At 38.5% G+C, this 20,648-nt stretch overlaps 2 protein-coding genes and 1 long non-coding RNA gene across 7 annotated transcripts; 1 reads left to right on the plus strand and 2 right to left on the minus strand.

Annotated features, from left to right (window-relative positions):
* Positions 1–4: 4 nt before the first annotated feature.
* Positions 5–17,977, minus strand: LOC124218172 (synaptic vesicle glycoprotein 2B). 5 transcript variants are annotated; one of them, XM_069135858.1, is made up of 12 exons: positions 17,435–17,977; positions 13,585–13,919; positions 9,557–9,704; positions 9,253–9,433; positions 8,840–9,161; positions 8,594–8,752; positions 8,195–8,283; positions 7,908–8,072; positions 7,647–7,766; positions 7,303–7,523; positions 7,054–7,216; positions 5–6,323 (listed from the first exon to the last, which is right to left on the minus strand). In XM_069135858.1, the coding sequence occupies exons 2-12, from the start codon at positions 13,915–13,917 to the stop codon at positions 6,143–6,145; spliced, it is 2,082 nt and encodes a 693-aa protein (XP_068991959.1). In that variant the 5' UTR covers positions 13,918–13,919; positions 17,435–17,977; the 3' UTR covers positions 5–6,142. The 5 variants fall into 5 exon arrangements, with proteins under 5 accessions (XP_068991959.1, XP_046480593.1, XP_046480590.1 ...); XM_046624637.2 differs by having other exon boundaries at positions 13,585–13,933; XM_046624634.2 differs by lacking the exon at positions 17,435–17,977 and adding an exon at positions 16,126–17,085 and having other exon boundaries at positions 13,585–13,933.
* LOC124218182 (uncharacterized) lies at positions 17,250–18,590 on the plus strand. Its single transcript, XR_006882996.1, has 2 exons — positions 17,250–17,380; positions 17,925–18,590. It is a non-coding gene; the product is annotated as an uncharacterized lncRNA (long non-coding RNA).
* Positions 18,475–20,433, minus strand: mdlc (RING finger protein mdlc). The gene is made up of 6 exons (XM_046624645.1): positions 20,282–20,433; positions 20,055–20,131; positions 19,723–19,926; positions 19,306–19,522; positions 18,975–19,167; positions 18,475–18,852 (listed from the first exon to the last, which is right to left on the minus strand). The coding sequence occupies exons 1-6, from the start codon at positions 20,388–20,390 to the stop codon at positions 18,672–18,674; spliced, it is 981 nt and encodes a 326-aa protein (XP_046480601.1). The 5' UTR covers positions 20,391–20,433; the 3' UTR covers positions 18,475–18,671.
* Positions 20,434–20,648: the final 215 nt, after the last annotated feature.

Consider the following 20,648-nt stretch of genomic DNA (forward strand, 5'->3'; position numbering starts at 1 on the left):
CGTCTAGTTTAAAAATTCTCTGACGAAGTTAATGTTTTTATTAAATTTCTTACTCCATTTCTTATTTTATTGTTACTATTACTATTATTATTATATATAATAATTTCATCGCTTTAAATATGATTTACTATTCTGAAATTGAGATCAAATAGAAATAGTTTAGATTACAATACTAGTATATTGGCTAAAAAACAAACTTTACAGATATAGTTTAACGTTAGCTTACTGCTCCTCTTCTCATATTCGCAATTCACCTATTTACCTCTAAACGTACCGTCTTACTACTATACCTGTGTATTCGCAAGGTTTCGAAACAACGTTGGGTTTCATTATGACTGCATCTACATTTCGTTTAGTTACTTCTCAAATGTATATGACAGTATTTAAACCAGTAAAATTAAAAAAATAAAATACAGTAACAGTATAAAAAGAGTAACAATAAGAACAATCTGGAAAAAATGTTCAGTATGTATTGTATTCTATGTATATGAGGCATTCCACCCCAAACCGATTTATGTCTTACCCTCACCATCAGCGTTTCTTTTTATTTTTAAATGTGGTATAGAGTGTATAAAAAAAAAAACACCTTTCACCGAGTTTTAGATTTTTGTTTCCACTGATTTGGTTTTTACTGCTCTCGAAAACATGCAAACACAACTGAATGAATAGCCCCAATAGACTCGCTTCAAATTTTTGTCATCAATTCTTCATTAAGAAACGAAAATCTTGAAATCAAGATGGAAATGGGTAAGCTATTGAGTTAGAAACTATAGTCAAAACATGTAATTGAAATGTGGGAAAAATTGAATTAAATCTGACTTTAAAAAATAAAAATTTATATTCTATTTGATTTTTCTCACTTTTGCGTTTCTGATTTAGAAGCTACAGGTGAAGCAAGTAATTGAAAAGTAAGAAAAAACGAATAAAACATAAATTTGTATTTTTTTAAATTCACATTTAATTCAATTTTTTTCCACTTTTTAATTACTTGTTTGGACTTAGCTTCTAAACCAATAGCTTGCCCACATTCATCAGGGCTCGAAATTTTGTTTTTTAACAAAGAATTTAGACGAAAAATTTGAAGACGATCGATTGGGACCATTCATGCGAAAATTGGGTTTTCGTGTTTTTGAGAGCAATAAAATTGGTCAAAAGAATCTAAAACTCGGCAAAAGATGTTTTCTTGTAGACTCTACACCATATTTAAAAAGAAAAAAGTACCCAATCGTGAGAGTTAGACATAGGTTGGTTTGGGGTGGAATACCTCAAATATATGTGTAACATAACTTTGCAGGCATCCTTTTTAATCTGCATTTGTTAATTTCATTTATTGACTTTATAGCAATAATGCACGTATGTCAAAATTGTAAAAATACAGTTTGCGCTTCAAGATTATTCTGAATGTGAAGATTTTTTTTCACACCAAAGTCGATATACGTATTGTTCTATCATCTATTCTTGATACATATATTTTATTACTTATTTCGGGCTGACCAAATGATTAACATTGTATTACATACATATTTATATCTATTTGCGTTCATTGTTTAAAGCGAATTGATATATTATTCGTAAAGTCTGGAAAAGAACTAATTGAGAGACAATAAATGTTGATACTCTTCTGCGATCCATCATTTTGAAATCCTATAATTTCTATTTGTTTTATTCTTCTTCATTGACACAGGCTGCAATGACTGATCGAATTTGTATTATTATTCCTTCGTATCAAAATAAGCCAACATTTCTGTATCAATTGCTTGTAGAAGTGTCTCTTGAAAGTGTCATTATTTTCTATTTATAGTATTTTTCTTATTATGTGACGAAGAGAAATAATGCCTAATAGTACACTTCTCGCAAAAATTAAGGGAACAACGAAATTTTCGAAATTTTTTGGTGATTTTCAACAGGCTGTATTTCAGTAAAAAATGGTCGTAAAAAAAATAAAAAAAAAAAGCTTTTGAAGCTTGAAGACTCTAGTTTTTGAATTTTTTGGTTAAAAATTTTTCGAAGCACTATTAGCCATGCAATCCTTGGATAAAGCACGAAGAAAAAATTTTCAAAATTTTTTACGTTTTTTCTTTCGCTCTACGGGCATGGAAAAATTTTTCCGAGCTAAACCAATGCATAGGTCGCATAGCCTGTTTATTCAGCTTCAAGATGCTTTTTTTTAAACCTCGATACGACCATTTGTCTTCGAGATATCGAATTTTGAATGCCAAAGCATCCTTTTTCACTCAACTGCCGATATCTCTGGAACTACTGGTCGCACAGCGAGCCGAAGGGCAGTTTCTTTTTCTGCAGAAAATTTCCTACAAAAATCTGTCAAGGTTGATGTCAAAAAAATTTTTTTTCCACCTGTAGCGTTAACGTGAAAAAAGAGCAAAAAAATGCCATTTTGCCTTTTTTTGGATAATTGACTGTATCTTCGTCAATATTGGGGGGAAAGCTTAGGTTAGAAGAAAATTTTACAGCCTAATGTACCCCAAAGGTCCCCCCAAATCGGTAGATCGATCGGTTCAGCGGTTTTCCTGGACCGATTGATTGAAATTTTGACAAAATTAAGAGAACAAGGTTCCTTAAGAAACAAAAAGCTTGTTCCCTTGATTTTTTCAAAATTTCAATCAATCGGTCCAGGAAAACCGCTGAACCGATCAATCTACCGATTTAGGGGGACCTTTGGGGTACATTAGGCTGCAAAATTTTCTTCTAATTTTCTTTTTCTGCAGAAAATTTCCTACAAAAATCTGTCAAGGTTGATGTCAAAAAAATTTTTTTTCCACCTGTAGCGTTAACGTGAAAAAGAGCAAAAAAATGCCATTTTGCCTTTTTTTGGATAATTGACTGTATCTTCGTCAATATTGGGGGGAAAGCTTAGGTTAGAAGAAAATTTTACAGCCTAATGTACCCCAAAGGTCCCCCCAAATCGGTAGATCGATCGGTTCAGCGGTTTTCCTGGACCGATTGATTGAAATTTTGACAAAATTAAGAGAACAAGGTTCCTTAAGAAACAAAAAGCTTGTTCCCTTGATTTTTTCAAAATTTCAATCAATCGGTCCAGGAAAACCGCTGAACCGATCAATCTACCGATTTAGGGGGACCTTTGGGGTACATTAGGCTGCAAAATTTTCTTCTAACCTAAGCTTTCCCCCCAATATTGACGAAGATACAGTCGATTATCCAAAAATTCTTCAAGAACCAAAAACCTTGTTCCCTTAATTTTTTCAAAATTTCAATCAATCGGTCCAGGAAAACTGCTGAACCGATCGATCTACCGATTTAGGGGGACCTTTGGGGTACATTAGGCTGTAAAATTATCTTCTAACCTAAGCTTTCCCCCCAATATTGACGAAGATACAGTCAATTATCCAAAGAAAGGCAAAATAGCATTTTTTTGCTCTTTTTTCACGTTAACGCTACAGGTGGAAAAAAAATTTTTTTGACATTAACCTTGACCGATTTTTGTAGGAAATTTTCTGCAGAAAAAGAAACTGCCCTTCGGCTCGCTGTGCGACCAGTAGTTCCAGAGATATCGGCAGTTGAGTGAAAAAGGATCCTTTGGCATTCAAAATTCGATATCTCGAAAACAAATGGTCGTATTGAGGTTTAAAAAAAAGCATCTTGAAGCTGAATAAACAGGCTATGCGACCTATGCATTGGTTTAGCTCGGAAAAATTTTTCCATGCCCGTAGAGCGAAAGAAAAAACGTAAAAAATTTTGAAAATTTTTTCTTCGTGCTTTATCCAAGGATTGCATGGCTAATAGTGCTTCGAAAAATTTTTAACCAAAAAATTCAAAAACTAGAGTCTTCAAGCTTCAAAAGCTTTGTTTTTTTATTTCTTGCACGACCATTTTTCACTGAAATACAGCCTGTTGAAAATCACCAAAAAATTGCGAAAATTTTGTTGTTCCCTTAATTTTTGCGAGAAGTATATTTTGACAAACTCGCAGCCTGTGATAATTCGTGACTGGATCTTTGTTTTACTCCTGCTTTTTATTGTTATTCCAATGCGAGTTTTGAACGAACTACGATATTGGTATGTTAAATGGTACATTTGATTTTATTATGGTCATCTTTCTCTATTATAACTCACTTTGGGATGAATGAAGTCGCGATAACGCTCACTGGTTAGTTTCATAACATAGTTATTACTCGAAGCTACGTATTTTATAGCGACTAAATAATATGATATATAACACAATATAAACGGTATGTGTAATGATTAAAAGCTAAAACAGTCTCCACTCTAAGTGCTGAGTGCTGTGATTTGAGTAGCAAAGTCTTTTTCTTCTGTTTTTATCTCCTTTTCAATCCAGTCAAATTGTCATGTGATGTGATTACAATCATCCAAGACCGTACGCGTCAAACATATAAATATAAATATACGTATACGAATATATATATATAGTATATAGAAAGTCTGTTACTAAAAAACCTCGATATGTAACCATCCCTAAGATTAAGTGAAACATAAGATTATGTATAATAATATTGCCTCGGACCACATAGTCACCCTCGCTCACCGGCTCTTTCCTTCTTAGCTACATCATCAAATCTTGCACATCATTGTATAAATTAAATTTACCCATCTTCAAATTTTCTCATTTTAATCCTAAATGTTAAAAATACCTGTATATGCACGGTAATTATCTAAAATTGATTATAATGATGATAATGATGATAATGATATTAATGATAACAACCATAATCATAAGCTAATGAACCAAGTTATCTCTTCAACTCTACTTAAAACGTGATATGTAAAATCAAACAATAATTTGTATCTAAACGCAGCACTCGTCATTTTCCCTTCTCCTTCTATTTTCCATTCGTTTTATAGTCAGATTTCAATTTTGATACAAATAATGATATAATAGAACTATCTAACAATACAATATAGCTCTAGTACAAGTGCGCAACAGCCAACGAATTAGATAATCTTGCTTTTTCGTAGATATCAAATTCTTTTTTCAGAAATGTCCTCATCTTCAAAAGATCACAATCATTATCATGCAATTTGTTTACATGAAGCTATAAAAAAAAAATTCAAATAAAAATACCATTTCGTTATTATAATAGCGGCCTTTCCACTCTCCCCGAATCTTCATCCATTATAAAATAACAATTTGATATGAAACAACAATTCACTAACCACAATGGGACGTACGCATTTAAAAAAGTTACCGATTCAAATTCTAATTCATAAATGAACCGGCTACTTTTAAATTGCCATTCGTTTTTTTTTTTTTACTTTTTTAAATATTCGGCTAATATTTTAATAAACATACATCATTAATGTCTGTGTATACATAACAACTCTCAACAATCTACGACGACGGGAATTACGGGATAATAATCTCATTGACTCATCTCTACATGTTAGCATTCTTGATTGAATAAACGAAGAGGTGTTAAATTCTAGTATAACAAGTTAAAAGCAGCGTGCACGGTGTTATATTTTTCAAAATTGAATTTTCTATTATGCTTTATAGTTAGCAGCAATGTTTGGCGTAAGTCAAGTAGGTCAGGACATAATTTTCAACTTTGATGAATAATTTTTTCTGCCATTTGCTATAAATATATTGAATTCAACTCATTTCAATAGATTTGTAATACGTGAGAGTGCAAGCTCGTAGAATATTTTTACATTATACAATATTAAATTTAGGGGTCTTTCTTTCATTACAACCTGTCGGTGACTATAAAGATTGGCGAGAGTACCTTTCTTTTTTTCACAATTGAATTTTTGTGCCATAGCTGAAACACTTACTCGCCTAACAACTTTTTTTGTGAATTTTCACGGTTTCGTTTACAGCAGCACCAAGTCAGCGGTGAGTATTTGTCGACCTCGAACTATAATACATATATAAAGTACCGTTGATTGTTATTTGACGCTAAGAATGTGATTAAATGATGTAGATATTCGTACCTAGGAGCTTGTTTCTTTCTTGGAGACGACAAAACAGAAAAAAAACAAACTCACAAATCAAACGACAATTTAAGATTCACACACGCATACACGCACATACGAGCAAACATACTTTCTTCATTGGTAGACATATACAATTTGTTTAAAAAGTCGTCAATCAGGTACCGAACCCACATATTAATTCATTATGACTTAATTTTTTCTTCCTTTTTCTTTCACAAAAAGACAGTATGGGTTTGTGGTAGCTTGAAGGTAGCTATGCTACCGATGAACAATGCCGTCGCTGTCAGAAGTGCTGGCGCTATTAGCGGCGCGCCAATCAAAGTCTGGTAAGTAGCTGTGCCTATCAAGCCCGATAATCGTATGCCTGCTGTCATGAAGCCAAAACCAGTACACCTTAGAACAACAAAGAATGTTTTGATATTTTTCTTCTGGATCTAACAATGAAATGAAGGAAGCGATTTGAGGGATGTAGCAAATATACAGTCTAGTAGCAGAGCTATCAAGACAATAATATGACGTCGCGAAATTTTGGAAGATCAAAAAAAGTTAATTCAGAGGAATTTAGTTGACACAGAACTCCCCTGACACAGAAAAAAAAGAAAGAAAAAGAAAAATTTCAGGTACAATAGCACAATGATTGATGAATTTGAAGAGATCGCATTATTGAATCATTTCGAAAACGAAAAAATTGCATCTTTAACCAATTGTAACGAAATAGGGTTCACTATGTTCGTGAATGAATTATCTATAAATTTGTAGAAATAGATTTTGGATAAAGGTGGAGTATTTTTTCATCAAGGTATTGGTTTACTGTTCTTCACTCGTTATGATTTCAATAATCACGTGTTTTTGATCAACTGAAATGCCAAATAGAAAAAATATGACAAGCTGTTGGTTTGGAGAGCATTCATTTTGTTTGTAATCAGCGCTGGATAATTAACATCGGTCAAATTTTCAGGTTTCAAAATTTTTCTGTGTCAAGGTAATATTGTTTCAACATAATTCAATTTGATTAACTTCAGTTGCGCACTTTCAAACCTTCGTTAGGTCGTACTGTTGGCTTGACAGCTCTTGGACTGGACTGCAAATGTTTGATAAATAGTTCTAATGAGCAACAACTCACCTCAGGTGCGTAGGGAAGCTCTCGACCGTAGCCATGGTCAGTGAGGTCCAGGCGACTGCAAAAACCACAATAAATCCTCCCTCGAAGCCAAGAATTGCCAAACTGTTTGTGCCCACGAGCATGAGAGAGAGTGCAGCCATAGACGACAGGAACAATGATATGCCTGTGAAACGGAAATGTTTGTTGACAAAAGGTTACTATGAGTAGGAAAGAAGACGAAATGCGTGGAAGAGATGAAAGAAATCCCACCAATCATCTTCGGCCGTTGGACAACAGTCAGCGCAAACCCAGCCAGAGCTGCCGCAGGGACGAAGGCCAGCTGCGCCACGAGATGGCCGTGCAGTGCCTCCTCAATGTATATGTTGTAGTCTAAGTCGAGGCTTGGGCACGGACCGCTAAGGCTTAGCTCCGTATTATTCTCCAATTTACATCTAATAAAGACCTGCGCTGACAGATCTGTGTCCACGAATCTAAGTTGCAGACATGGTAAAAAAAAAGATAAGGCTTGAACATGGCATTATAAAAGAAATTCTTAATCGTAGAATTACAAAGTCCGAAAAAGAAGTCGATTCTTCGACCAACTCTATACTCACTTTGAGTCTACAATTGTACTGTCGGTGAAGTGTGTTTTGCTAGATTTAATGCTGCTAAATTCGACATTCTGAAACGTACAGTTGTCAAAATCGACGTGGCTGAATATCATCTTTGTAAATCTGAAAATTTAATCGTATCGGATGTTTGTAAAATGTTTGTGAAATGTTTGTGGAATTTTTTTTTAGGAGCAACATGATAAAATTCAGTGATGAGGATGGTACAAATATTTGAAGAATGGAAATAAAATTTCAACCACTCACTTGCAGTTGATAAATTTAGAGTTTTTGTATTGAAGATTTTCCAGAGACCCATTAAAAACTCGTCCATTGTGAGTCTTGTCGGCATAATGTATTGTCTGAGCTTCGTATTCTGTTGCCCTAAGAAGTTTCAAATATTCAGGACACCATGCCATCAGACCGTAGAGGCTGTTGTAAAAGACAAGGTAAAATATTAATGAAAAATCAATGGATGAATTTCTACGTGCGAAGGAAAGATGTTTCCCACAGTTTTATAAAAATAGGAGAGAAAAAAAAGAAGAGCTCCCTACCCAAATGCGGCAGCTACCCAAATGATGAGTAGAACGATTGTGATGCGTAGATGAGGAGGCGAGAACAGCTGCAGAAAAGAGTTCCAAAACTGTAATGAAAATAGAAACAAAAAAACAAATTTAGCAATCGTTATTACTTGATTCGTTTATCTTATCAATCATTTAGAACAAACTCTCTTCGCTATCTGTTTTTAAGCAAAGACAGCACATACTTTTTTTCATAATTTAACACAAGTTAGTTATCGAAAACTAGTCATACGCTAACCATATTGAAAACCGGTTAATACGCATCGTGTAAGTATGTGGGAGTTGCAAAATAATTAAATATGCATCTTGACGGTAGAGTGTGATATAGAAAGCAACCAGAAAACAAAGTGAAAAAATGTGCCATGTACCAACCATTTCAATGGAGTATAAAATATCGGCTAAAACGCTGGCATGTGTTGCTGGTGAAGATGGAGCCAATCCTCTGGGCCGCTTGCTCGGCAATTCCAATTCCGAGAGCTGATACTGAGCGCCAGTTCCGCCTTTGCGAGCGCTATTCTTCTTGTATATTCTCTGCAAAGAGACAGGATGTGTGAGTAGAAAGTTAAATAGGCAAATTCTGAGGCTGCGAACAGGAGCAAAAGGAAGATCACTGCTCACCTGGTACACCATCATTGCCTCGACGTCTCTTCCTGCCTCGACAAGGTAGCGTGGACTTTCAGGTAAAAATACAAGCCCGATTGTTGCACTAAGTGCAGGAAGGCAACAAAGCAGAAGAAATCTGTGCCAGGCACTAAAGTGCTCCTTGTTCTCAAGAACAACCATTTCCCCTGTTGTCGGCACAACAGCCCAGGCCAAAAGCGCCGCATAAACGCCGCCCAGAGCTCCAGCGCCGACTAGAGCACCAGTCCAACAGCCTCTGCTGGACCTAGGGCAGCATTCTGCGAGGTATGCGAATGACAAAGGAAGCGCTCCACCAACACTGTTTAATTACACAATGTTATCGATAATTGAAGCATTGCAATGGGTTTGTTTATACCTATTCTCTTTTCTTGAATAACCCTTCAACTCACCCGATTGCGGAGCAGAATCTAGCGGTCATGAAAGTGCCGTATGTCGGCATGAAGGTAGCCACACCGCTGAACAGAGCGTGCACAGCCATTGCGGAAAGCAAAGCTCTCCGTCTTCCCAACCTGTCGCCTAGTCCGCCCCAGCATAATCCTCCGAGGGCTAGACCGACCAAAGTTATATTGCCTGAAATCCGTCGGTGAGGTAAGATTTAAGAGATGAAGGACATCGATAAGTTGAACACAAATGATAAGGGCTTTTGGTGGAGATTGAAACAAGGTAAAGTAAAAAGTTTAAATATATTGTTACCTAGCCATCCTTTTTCATTGTCTTCTATACACAGCTCGACTTCGGCACTGGGCAGGATGTAAGGTACTACGAAAAACTCTACGGTGTCTGCGGCGAGACTCAAACCAGCGCAGAGTGCGACTAATGCTTGAAAGGAACCGACACCAGCCTGAAAACACATTCGAATATTAAATCATACGTTTTTAATGGAGAACTCTTGTTGAACATGAACCGCAGTTTAATCAACAACTAATTTTTTATTATTTCAAGTAGTTTGGAAGCAGAATTCCTGAATTTTAAAATTAATTCTTCTTAATACAGACGAAGAACATTAACGGACTAGCCTTGACTGAAAAATTGCAAAGAATCGATCGACTTTGTGCGGTTATTTGCCAGGAGGATAAAATTAACCGCAGATGAAGAAATTGGCCGCGAGGGGTTGGCAGGTTGGCAACACAGCTTCAACCCCCCAGACAAAACAAAACATAACCTGACGTCCGTCTCAACGGAGCTGAGGAATGAACGAGTGAACGAACAAATGCGAGATGCCCCGGGGGGCGGAATATTTACGGTCGCGTCTTCCGGGAAGTCGGGAAATTCGCGAGACCGGCACTTAAGTGAAGTCATCGAGTTTTCGAGGCCCGGCGGCACGTCCATCGTCGAACAAGACTGTTAGGTCAGGAATTTTATAATAAAAAGAAACCAGCACAAAACCCGTCCGCGCATCTTGCCGCTGGCTGCTATTGTACTCAAGACTGGCCGCACCGACTCGAGGCAGACCATTCAGCGCATATCTGGCAGCTCAAACAGTGAGGCGGCTGCAGGGGTCGACGATCCCCGCGATCTTCGCGGGGTTCGAGCAGTCTAATTACACCTAGAAACCGGAGTTTCTTAACCTGTGCCGTTACGCGGGGTCAAAATCCGACCCCGCGACGCCTGGTTAGCGATTTTCGTCGACCGGGATCTTCATTCATCGATCGCAATTGTTATTTCCAGTCTGTTTCTCCTACGGTGCACTCGTTCTTCGGAGTTTTTAAATTTTCATCGAATAAAACGCGCTGAGATTATTTAAACTTTTGAATAATCAAACGCGCGCATAATTCGGTCGGCAACTGATGGTGCACTCATGAGTTACTGGAAATCGGCATTCAGGCGCTGCACCGACAAATACAAATTATCTGTTGAATAATATTATTCTTGGATATGAAGGTCGTGAACGTCAAAACACTTTTTTTCTATTAACGTTTCAGCCCGGATGGGGGCCCTCCTCAGAACGATTTGTTTAGAACATCTGTCACGAACAGAAATTATAAAATAATGTACAACTCAGTTGTAACAAACTTAAATGTGAAAGGTTTAGGTAATAAGCAGGGATGTTTGTGCTAATATAAATGAGAGGAATTACCTGATGATGAACTGACACTTTCAAATAACGAAGAAAAGGAACCAACTAGTATGTAGTGAATGCGTGTTAGAATAACCGAGTAAAACACAAAAGTTCATTTTTTAAAAAACACTACGACAGCGATACGAAACTCCCAAGCATTCATCCTGGTTGTTAATTGAATAAAAATGCGTTCTTGTGTAGTCTACAAAATTCCCTGCAACCAATGCAACATGTCCTACATAGGTCAAACAATTAGGCAACTACACACCAGGATAACTGAACATAAACGCAATATCCATGAACATGAGGATAATTATACTGCACTGACTAGGCATGCCATCGATTTCGACCATTCATTCAATTATTCTCAAGCCAGCATTATAGACGTTGAACCATTGTATTACAATAGGTTATTGTTAGAAATTTGCAATATTGTTGCACATCCCAATTCTGTCAATCGAAGACAAGATATTGAACATCTGAGTACTATTTACACCTCTGTGATACACCCATCGTAACTATCTATTACCGACTGAGCTTGCTCTCGATTTTACCTTCTTAACATTTTCTGATTTCTATTTAACCCGTTGACTCTGTGCTTGCTCTGATAATGACTGATATCGGTCTCCCCCCACTACACACTGGACGTTCCACACGTTCAAAAGTGCTCCAGACTCAAAACCTAAAACGGTCGTTGTGTGTTTTTATTCAATTAACAACCAGGATGAATGCTTGGGAGTTTCGTATCGCTGTCGTAGTGTTTTTTAAAAAATGAACTTTTGTGTTTTACTCGGTTATTCTAACACGCATTCACTACATACTAGTTGGTTCCTTTTCTTCGTTATTTGAAAGTGTCAGTTCATCATCAGGTAATTCCTCTCATTTATATTAGCACAAACATCCCTGCTTATTACCTAAACCTTTCACATTTAATTTTGTTATAACTTGGTTGTACATTATTTTATAATTTCTGTTCGTGACAGATGTTCTAAATAAATTGTTCTGAGGAGGGCCCCCATCCGGGCTGAAACGTTAACACAAAAAAAGTGTTTTGACGTTCACGATCTTCATATCCAAGAATAATATTATTCAACAATTCACCAAGGTCAAGAAAAATCGTCTTCAACAAACTATCTGTACTTGATTTCTTTGTTCTATTAATTATTTCTCATTTGCCGCTCCTCTATTTAGTATTTATAGATTCTGTGAATAAAAATAGAATTAAAAAGTTATTCCATCATTCTCGATGTCACACGCTTTATAAACAAAACAATGAACTGTGCGTAGAATCAGAGATTTCGAACGATTATAGGTATGAAATTGTCGGCATTAGTTTCCAAATGTGTTATAAAAATTAGATGAGTAAATCGATTGTCAGCACGGCAGACGGCTGAGCTGTATATTAATGAGCGACATCGATTCCGTTTCAGGCTTGCACCACGATTTCACAGCTGAGCGTTACGACTGTTACGAACGCGCTAAAATAATCACCGTCTAGTTCAACGGATCGTACATAGACATATCAGAGGTGCAAAGTGCTAGCTCGAAATGCGATAGGAAGAAGCGCCATGCCATTTCAAAATAGTGCGTTAGGAAAAGATGCTATCTCCAATTACGACTGGGAAAGTTAAATTCAAAGGATATTAAAAAATGCTTAATTGTATCGAAAAGGGGTGAACCCCGTTTGGACACCAGCCGATCAGGTATCACCTAGTTATTTCACACCAACAATAACGGAAAGCCGTATCGGACACCCGCCCTTTTAGACACAGTCCGATTGAAGTCCGAGAAATATTGAGCACATCTTGATTGGATACCAGCCCCTTTGGACACCAGCGGTATCGTGGACGCGGCCCCATTGGGCCCCAAAGATTCAATAAATATATAAATGATTAAAACCAAAATTATTTAAAAATGGCACATCAGTATTACTTTTCCACGTCTGACAATTTTGGTTTTGTTGGAGAATTTATAAATTCATTCAATCTTTGGGGTCTGATGGGGATGTGTCCGCAACAACGCTCGTATCCAATCGGGCTGTGTCCAATTATTCTCTGTGTCCAATCGGGCTGCGTCCAATAAATCTCGGTGTCCAATTGGGCCGTGTCCAAAAGGGCTGGTGTCCGATACGACTTTCGATTATTTTTGGTGTCCAATAACGCCAGGGTCCGATTGGCTGGTGTTTGAACGAGATTTTCCCTCTAAAAAACGCGAATCATGCATTTCTGCACCTTGGATCGATAAAAGACCGTGAAACTGGAAAGCATTCGAATTGAGAATTTGAAACAGCGTATTCAAGCGTCTGACACATCGATAGAATCATGTGTATCTGGTACACTCGACGCGTAAATGTTTCTCAGGGATTTTTTTTATGAAACTTGCCGCACAACGCCAGCAAACAGGCAACTGAGTCGACATTTTCAACATGTAGGAATACGAAACGTAGCTTCGGTTGCCTATCAGCCGGTGTTGAGCGACAAGTTTCAAAGAAACCACCAGGTACATGCAATTGGCTCGTTTCCGATTATAATTACTGGCTCGAGTTCTAAAATAGCCGTGTGATCACTTTAGTTTTCATTCATATAATATTCCCACTCGTCGACGACTGACGCACGTTGTTACGCGCGAATCTAATCGCGCGTATGATATAACGATCACGTACCTGCTTGATAGCGTCCTCGTGAAATTGTGCGAGGAGGGTCGCGTCGGCGGTGGAATCGATCAGGTCGTGTTCAGCGGGGTCGGCCGATGCAGGAGTTACGCCTGCGGCAGCGGCGACGGCGGCACTGCCTGGACCCTGGGAAGACATCTCTTCGGTGTACAATAATCCGGCTCTAATTGTAACGGAGCGGTGACCGCCGGTCGCAGGATGATGATGAGCCGACGGTGCGGATCCTACCGAACCCACTGACCCCTGGACAGATCCCACAACGGATCCCGTACTTCCGCCGCTCCCCGCAAGCCACAGTAAGCTCTCCTCCTCGGACGAGGGCATCACTGCCACAAACCATCTGCGTAATATACGTGCATCGTAGCTATCACCTAGTTGTAATAACCCTCCGGCAACTATACAGATTATATCGTTGCTGTGAGATGGGTCTGCGGAATTGATCTACACGTGTGTGCGGCTGCATGCAGGCTGATATTGTTACACGGTATACGTATAACGACGATTCAATCGTTATGAGATGCGCCGATATTACATATGATGAATCTGTTAATGTTTCGGTCGCTGTGCAATACTCCTGACTATTATCAATTCTTTACTATCATCAAAAAATACATTTACGGGTGAAGGATTCGCGTGAAATTTAGATAACGTCAAATTCGTACGCAGAATGTACCCTCAGTTGCCGAAATGCAGGCGGATTTCGTTTAAAATGTAACCTGAAATGCATAAATGTAAGGGCACTTACGCTAAGAAATTTTAAAAATTCCTCATCGGAAATTTCCACAAAATAATCCTTCTACGAGAAGGCAGGGAATGATCGCGTCTTAATCTCCGGTTTGAAGAGAGTTTATCTCAGTTCGTAAGACCGATCTAATTATAATTCCCAGCTAATTAACGAATTGAGAATGTCGAATAATTAATGGCTCTAATACGCCAGCCCGTCAGTTGATAGTCAATTTGTGTGTAGGTACATTCTTGCACGAATTGCGCACCCGTTTATTATAATATTACAACATGTCGATCCGCATCGGGGCGACGACAGGTGTGTATAAACGGCAATTACACCGTGCGACGATTGTGCACTCGAATAAGTGTGTCATTACGCGATGAAATAATTAGCGCGTATTATTAGCACGTCATGTATCGTTTACTGCAGGTATAATTTATGATACACGGTGTCTAAAATCAACGCCGCGTTATCACCGAGTTTACTTCTTGCGAAATAACGGTCACTATGTATATACATAGGTGTATGTACACCGATATATTAAAGTGTGCGGTGCGTGAACTACGCATTATAATAATATATAGAATAAGGTCAAATCGCGTACTGCAACGTGATTCAGGCCGAGTATAACTAGTGCAGTTCAGTTGCATGCTGGCTGAAAGACGAGTAGATTGATAGGAAATTGAGACAGAAAAGAGAGAATACGAAAAAACAATAAATAAGACTAAAAGCAAAACGAAATTAGCAAGTGGGCATATTTGTGTATTCCAATGAAAAGTTTGCGTATTAATTCTTGATTTTCGTATTCTTACCTGGTTTAAAGAACTTTGCACAAATGCTATCAACGAATATCTTAATCAGGAACCAACGATAATCCTCTGCAAGCTGATCGCAGCGAATTTTCGACACGAAAGCGTTCTTTTGTAATTATTATGTATGCGTGTATACTGCTTGCAGCGCGAGATGTGTTACAATTATGTAATGGTTGATACAAATTTTAAGAAAGTAATTAATAACGAAATGTTAATATCAGTTTTGCGGATTTGCAGATGCAGCGACGAGCCGAAGCGTGTTTATCGTTCTGTTTGCTTTGCATAATGATATAATCGCTAGATTCCGATCACGTAACACGCGTTGTATTCTTTATTATCGATTATGTTCATCGCTATACGTATACACGCGCAACATTTCACTCTATCCCAGTGTACAAAATTATTATAATATTGAACGCGAAATATATACGTTGTACTTCATATACATAGATACGTGAATATGTGTATACACATGCGTATGTATATATATTCGCTTGTTGTAAAGTATGTCGCGTTTTTAAGCGTTGTATTAAAAACTATGCCTCGAGTTTGAAAAATACAGGATATGTATGAACTGGCGTATTTTCTCGTTTCCAAAATTATTCAAAACTCGATACTTGAGCTTTTTTGAGGCTGTTTATGCCACTCTCCAATTTTCACGTTTCTATATGGTTGACGAGTTTTATCAATAGGCTTGCTGCAGGTGACAATAATAATCACACAGACGTTGATAACAATAATACGTTAAGTTCGAAACAAACGTATTGTAAAACGCTGCGATATAATAAAATGTGCCGGAAACAACGATGATTAGAGATTTATGCCGATATATTATATACACTGAACGTTACAGAGTTCACTGAAACTGAACTTGAACTTCCTGCTAATCACAGGTCGTGTCAGAATTATATAGTTCCTACTCTTACAATTGCGCCACTTACTGTAAAAAAAAAAAAAAAATTAAATTAATCAATCGATCTTTTGTGTACTCACTATGGCGAATTATGAATATGAATTATACGTGATACGCAGCACCCAAGTAGCACTGTGTGTTTTGTCATGGATTATATTTTTGGACCTTTTCTCCTTCGACGATGAGTGATGCGATACGATATGTATATATATTTACTGTTAAAGTCGATATGTTTTAAGTGATTTTTGAGAGCCCAACTGTGATCACTACTCGACGAAATACGATGTCAAAGAAATCGCGGTGTCCGGGTGGCATTTTAACGAATTTAGAATATTTTCGTTTGGTTTTGGGAAGCCGATTTTTAGATTATCATATTTTTGCAATTTGATAAAATGAAAGAAAACTTGTCCTGTATTATTATTATTATTGTTTCTAGTTTTTTTTTTTTTTGGCAAGGGTACTGGCAATGGTAGGTAACACTCGCGTATTATCGATCTGAAACCCTCGTCAGCTATACTGAACAGGAAGAAAACATTTGTTCCTTCGTCGGCGATGTTTGGACGAGGAATGATGTTCGACGCTCTCCTGCACCGTTCGGCGCTCGCGTCACAGTCCCGCTACCGCTTGAAAATCGATAATTTAGTTATCAGGCTCTGACATACTGCACATGTACGGCATTTGTGCGAGACAAGAATCTCGCCTGGACGAAGGCGCTTCAATTAGAACCGCGAGCGAAGAGACGAGGAATTCCGAATTTTTCCTCATCGAAAAATCTAGCACGCTCGTTTAAATTCTCCCTCTGCGCAACTCGCTTCCCGCGTAAAATTTCGAATTTCGAATGCTGCTGAGAAATAAGTTTCCTGAATTGAAAACTCGCCTACAGGGCAAAGTCGCGGTGATAATATCGCCTACGCGGTTCGAGGGGAGAAAAAACGTCGGGAGCGAGTCTTGTTTGCTAATTGATGAGGACGGATACCGTAATTGCAGTAGGTAGCGGGGACCGGCCGAGAGATAAAGAATTGCGCAGTCAAGATGCTCGCTGCACACGCATCGTGCAGTGATCGTGTCGCTCCGTATTATCAAAACCGCGATTCCATACCTGCCGCATGAATTTTTCGCCCTCTTTACCCCGCGCCCAGCAGACTTCAAACCTGCGTATCTATTTACGGATGAATCGGTACGGTCACGTTGCAGCTGCATAATCAGTTCCTCGGAAAAGATAAATCGAAATTTATTTACACAGTATACATGTACGTTGAGTGAGTGCTATCGGGGCTGCGGAGACAAGTTGATAAGATCTGTGAAATACCTGTAGTATACATTATACTTATACTGGTAATTTATATAACGTTTATTTTCATTTAATTTCTCGAATTTATTTGAAAATACCTTACTAATCCAGCATTTCATCCACTTTTTCTTTGGCCCTTTATTTTTGCTCTATATATATCCAGAACGAAAAGAAACGCGATCAGTGTTGAATAGCAGCCTTGGAGCTTTCCTTCCTCCAGAAGGTGAAGGTTTTGTTTTACTTTTTATCAGTGTCTAGTCATTTTTACGAGGACGCATTAGTGCGCCACTAGTTTCGGTCGTTGCTCTCTTGATCGTCGTCGTCGTCGTGGTCACGTTTGCAGAGATAAGGGAACGCACTTTTCACACTGGATTCTCACCGCTCCTATTTTGCCCGAATCTCAAGGCGAATGGAAGATTTGAAGACACTTCAGACGGCTGAAAAACGTGAAACTTAGCGCCAACTGATCTCAGTAAACTGACGTGAAATTTGCCCGCTTCTCTGAAGCTTGTTTCCGAAATTCAGAGCCGAAGGTCTCTACGAGTAGATTAGATAATAACTAGTTGGTATAATCACTCATTTTTTCAGAGACGCGATAAGAGAGAATAAAAGGGGAAGAAAGACGCTCTTGGCCAAAAAATACATGCCCGTAAGCCTCGGTGGCGCTCGTTACTCAGCCGTTGGTAAACAAAGCCGATCGTAAAACTCCGGGGGTCTATGACTACACGCGGCGGCGATCCGTCGGGAGCAGATACTCGGCTAACAATGAGCGTTTGCAAAGGCTGCCACGCGATGACTGAGCACGTGTGGGACTGGGGACAATTGATATACATATATGTAGTCCGAAGTCTGTCCTACGTCGCGCGTTGTTACATCGCCACCCGGTAATAGAGGGCAAATTTGTTTAAGTTGATTGCTGCGCGGTTCACTGTACAGACAATGAGAAAATTTAAATATACACGTCCATTATTATCCGTATCTTAATTATTATTACTTTTTTTCATCTTTTATATTTGTCTTACAACAAAATTGAGTGTATCGTTCGTGATGTTATCTTTCGTACTTTGATGACAAGTTTTTCGTAGAACACATAAGGTATACCGCAATGCATCGTGCATATCAGTTCGCTGTTTCACTGTTATTTGTAATGTAATATTTTCTGGTTTTATTTATTCTTGTTGTTGTACACCTTCGGATGCACCAACAATGCTTATGTTTTGAAGAACAATAAAACGGCGACGCCCCTGTTTTTTCCCTCTTCCTCTCTAACTCGAAGGAATTAAAATTTAGAAATTAATTACCTAAATTAAAGTATTACACAAAGTCGGATCTGCACTAGTCAGAATCGCTATCGGCCTTCTCTTGTTCCGCCGCCTCCATTTCTTCCACCTTCATTCTCGCCACCAACTCTTTGGCTGGATTGAACATGCCGTTTGTTTGTACGTTGCAAATGAAACACCTCGTACTCTTTTTGTACTGTTCGAGGGCGCATTTTTCGCAGAAGTAATGTTTGCACCTGAAAAAGTGATTGAAACGTCATTTAGAAATTGCTCTTGCATTAAGAAACACTTGGGGATAATTTTCTCCGTTGTTAAATTGGATCTGACTATTTTTGGTTGTAAATCAAATTTTACAAACTTTGTGACAATGGGATCGGTGAATCTGTTCCTGCATATGAAGCATTTGAATGGCAGATCGTCGACGTCGCTGTCTATTTCATATTTCTTGTCATCCTCGTCACCGCTGTTGTCATATTCGCCACTGGCTGCCTCTCGCTCTAACTGCCAGCCTAATTTGTAGTCGGATCTGTCATGGAGAAACTTGCAGCTGTCTGGGAATAGAAGAGATTACCTTAGAGGCGACATTTTACTGCAATTCATATGATTGAGCAGCCCTTTTAATGCAGTCTGGTAAACAGTAAAAGTTTCGTCGAAACTGGATAGAGTGAAAAATCTGTTTCTTTTCTCACCTCCAAATCCGCAAAAACCCGTTTCCTTGTAATCTTTACAGATATCTGGCTGATAATCCCATCTTACAGTGGCTCGGAGATTTGCTGGTGCTCTGATGGGTCCTTTGCGCACCATTCCACTGGACGCGTTGCCTGCTGCAGTGTCCTTTTTTTTGTAATACTGAGCATAATTGTTCATGCCACGGTATACTTTGTCGTCTTCTTTGCCCTCCAACTCCTGTAATAGAAAATAGATGAAAAAGTGACCAATAAAGGATTCTTGAAGATTTCAAGGACAATTAGAATACCTTTCCGGTCATATATTTCGCTGGTATAGGCAAAGAAATTTGAATGGCACCCTTAGATCACAAAGCAACACACCAAAAATTTTGCCAGATTTCAGACTATAACAAACAAAATTGCTTTCAGTTACAATACCTCATTGATTTTCTGAGCCCTTTCAAACAGAGCTTGGGCATCTCTGTCGATTTCTGTCTCTGTTTCCAGAATGGCCGTTGCTCCTTGATCGCTAGGCCCTGCGGGCATCACATTCCGCTTACTTTTATAAGAGACAGTGACGCTGTCATCTTCGGCTTCCTCGTCATTTTCACCTATTACAGGTCGTTGCCTCTTGATACTTGTCTGCAGAAATTGAAACAGTGATTGGTTGTTGGAGTTTTAAACTTATCTTACTGTTAGCACAGTTGATAATCGTGGGGAAGATGACTGAAACAAAATAACAGGGGGAAAAAATATGTATAGTTTCTTACACTTTGTCTCATAGGATTTTGAACGTCGGTCTTTTTTTCCTTTTTGACAACCGTGACTGCTTCTTCTTCGCTATCGTCTGCAAGTGATACGGTGGTTTATTTCAATAACAACATATTGAGAGTTAACCTATGACGCGTGGTCTGATACGAAAATCTCGTTTCAATCCGGCGGATCCTCAAAAATCATTTCTGATTAGAAAGCACAATTTTAATTAGAGTCGTCTCACCATTTTCTCCCACAATTTCTTTCCGTTTTCTTGCTGCGTTGTTGCGGATTTTTCGCTTCTTGAACAAAAACGTGCAATTTGGCTTTTCTGACGCTTCGTTTTCTGCCATGTTTATTTTTAACGATGAAAGCAAGGCGAGGCGCGTCTGTCGCGTTAACGCCAACACGATCCGCAAAGAGTTCTTCGTATACGACGCTGGGTAAAATCGTAAGCGTAGCGTAAAAAGAATTCTTTTTATACGGTCGTCGATAAAGTGAGATTCTGATAGTTCGGTCCCGGCGTTCCATGGTTCATTTCCGTCATTCCTACTTTTACGGGAACGATCGGCGGTTGTTTTCAGACGCTTCCCAGCAAGGAGATGGAGGCA

Source organism: Neodiprion pinetum, chromosome 4, assembly GCF_021155775.2.
Source record: "Neodiprion pinetum isolate iyNeoPine1 chromosome 4, iyNeoPine1.2, whole genome shotgun sequence".
In the NCBI taxonomy this organism is placed as follows: Eukaryota; Metazoa; Arthropoda; class Insecta; order Hymenoptera; family Diprionidae; genus Neodiprion; species Neodiprion pinetum.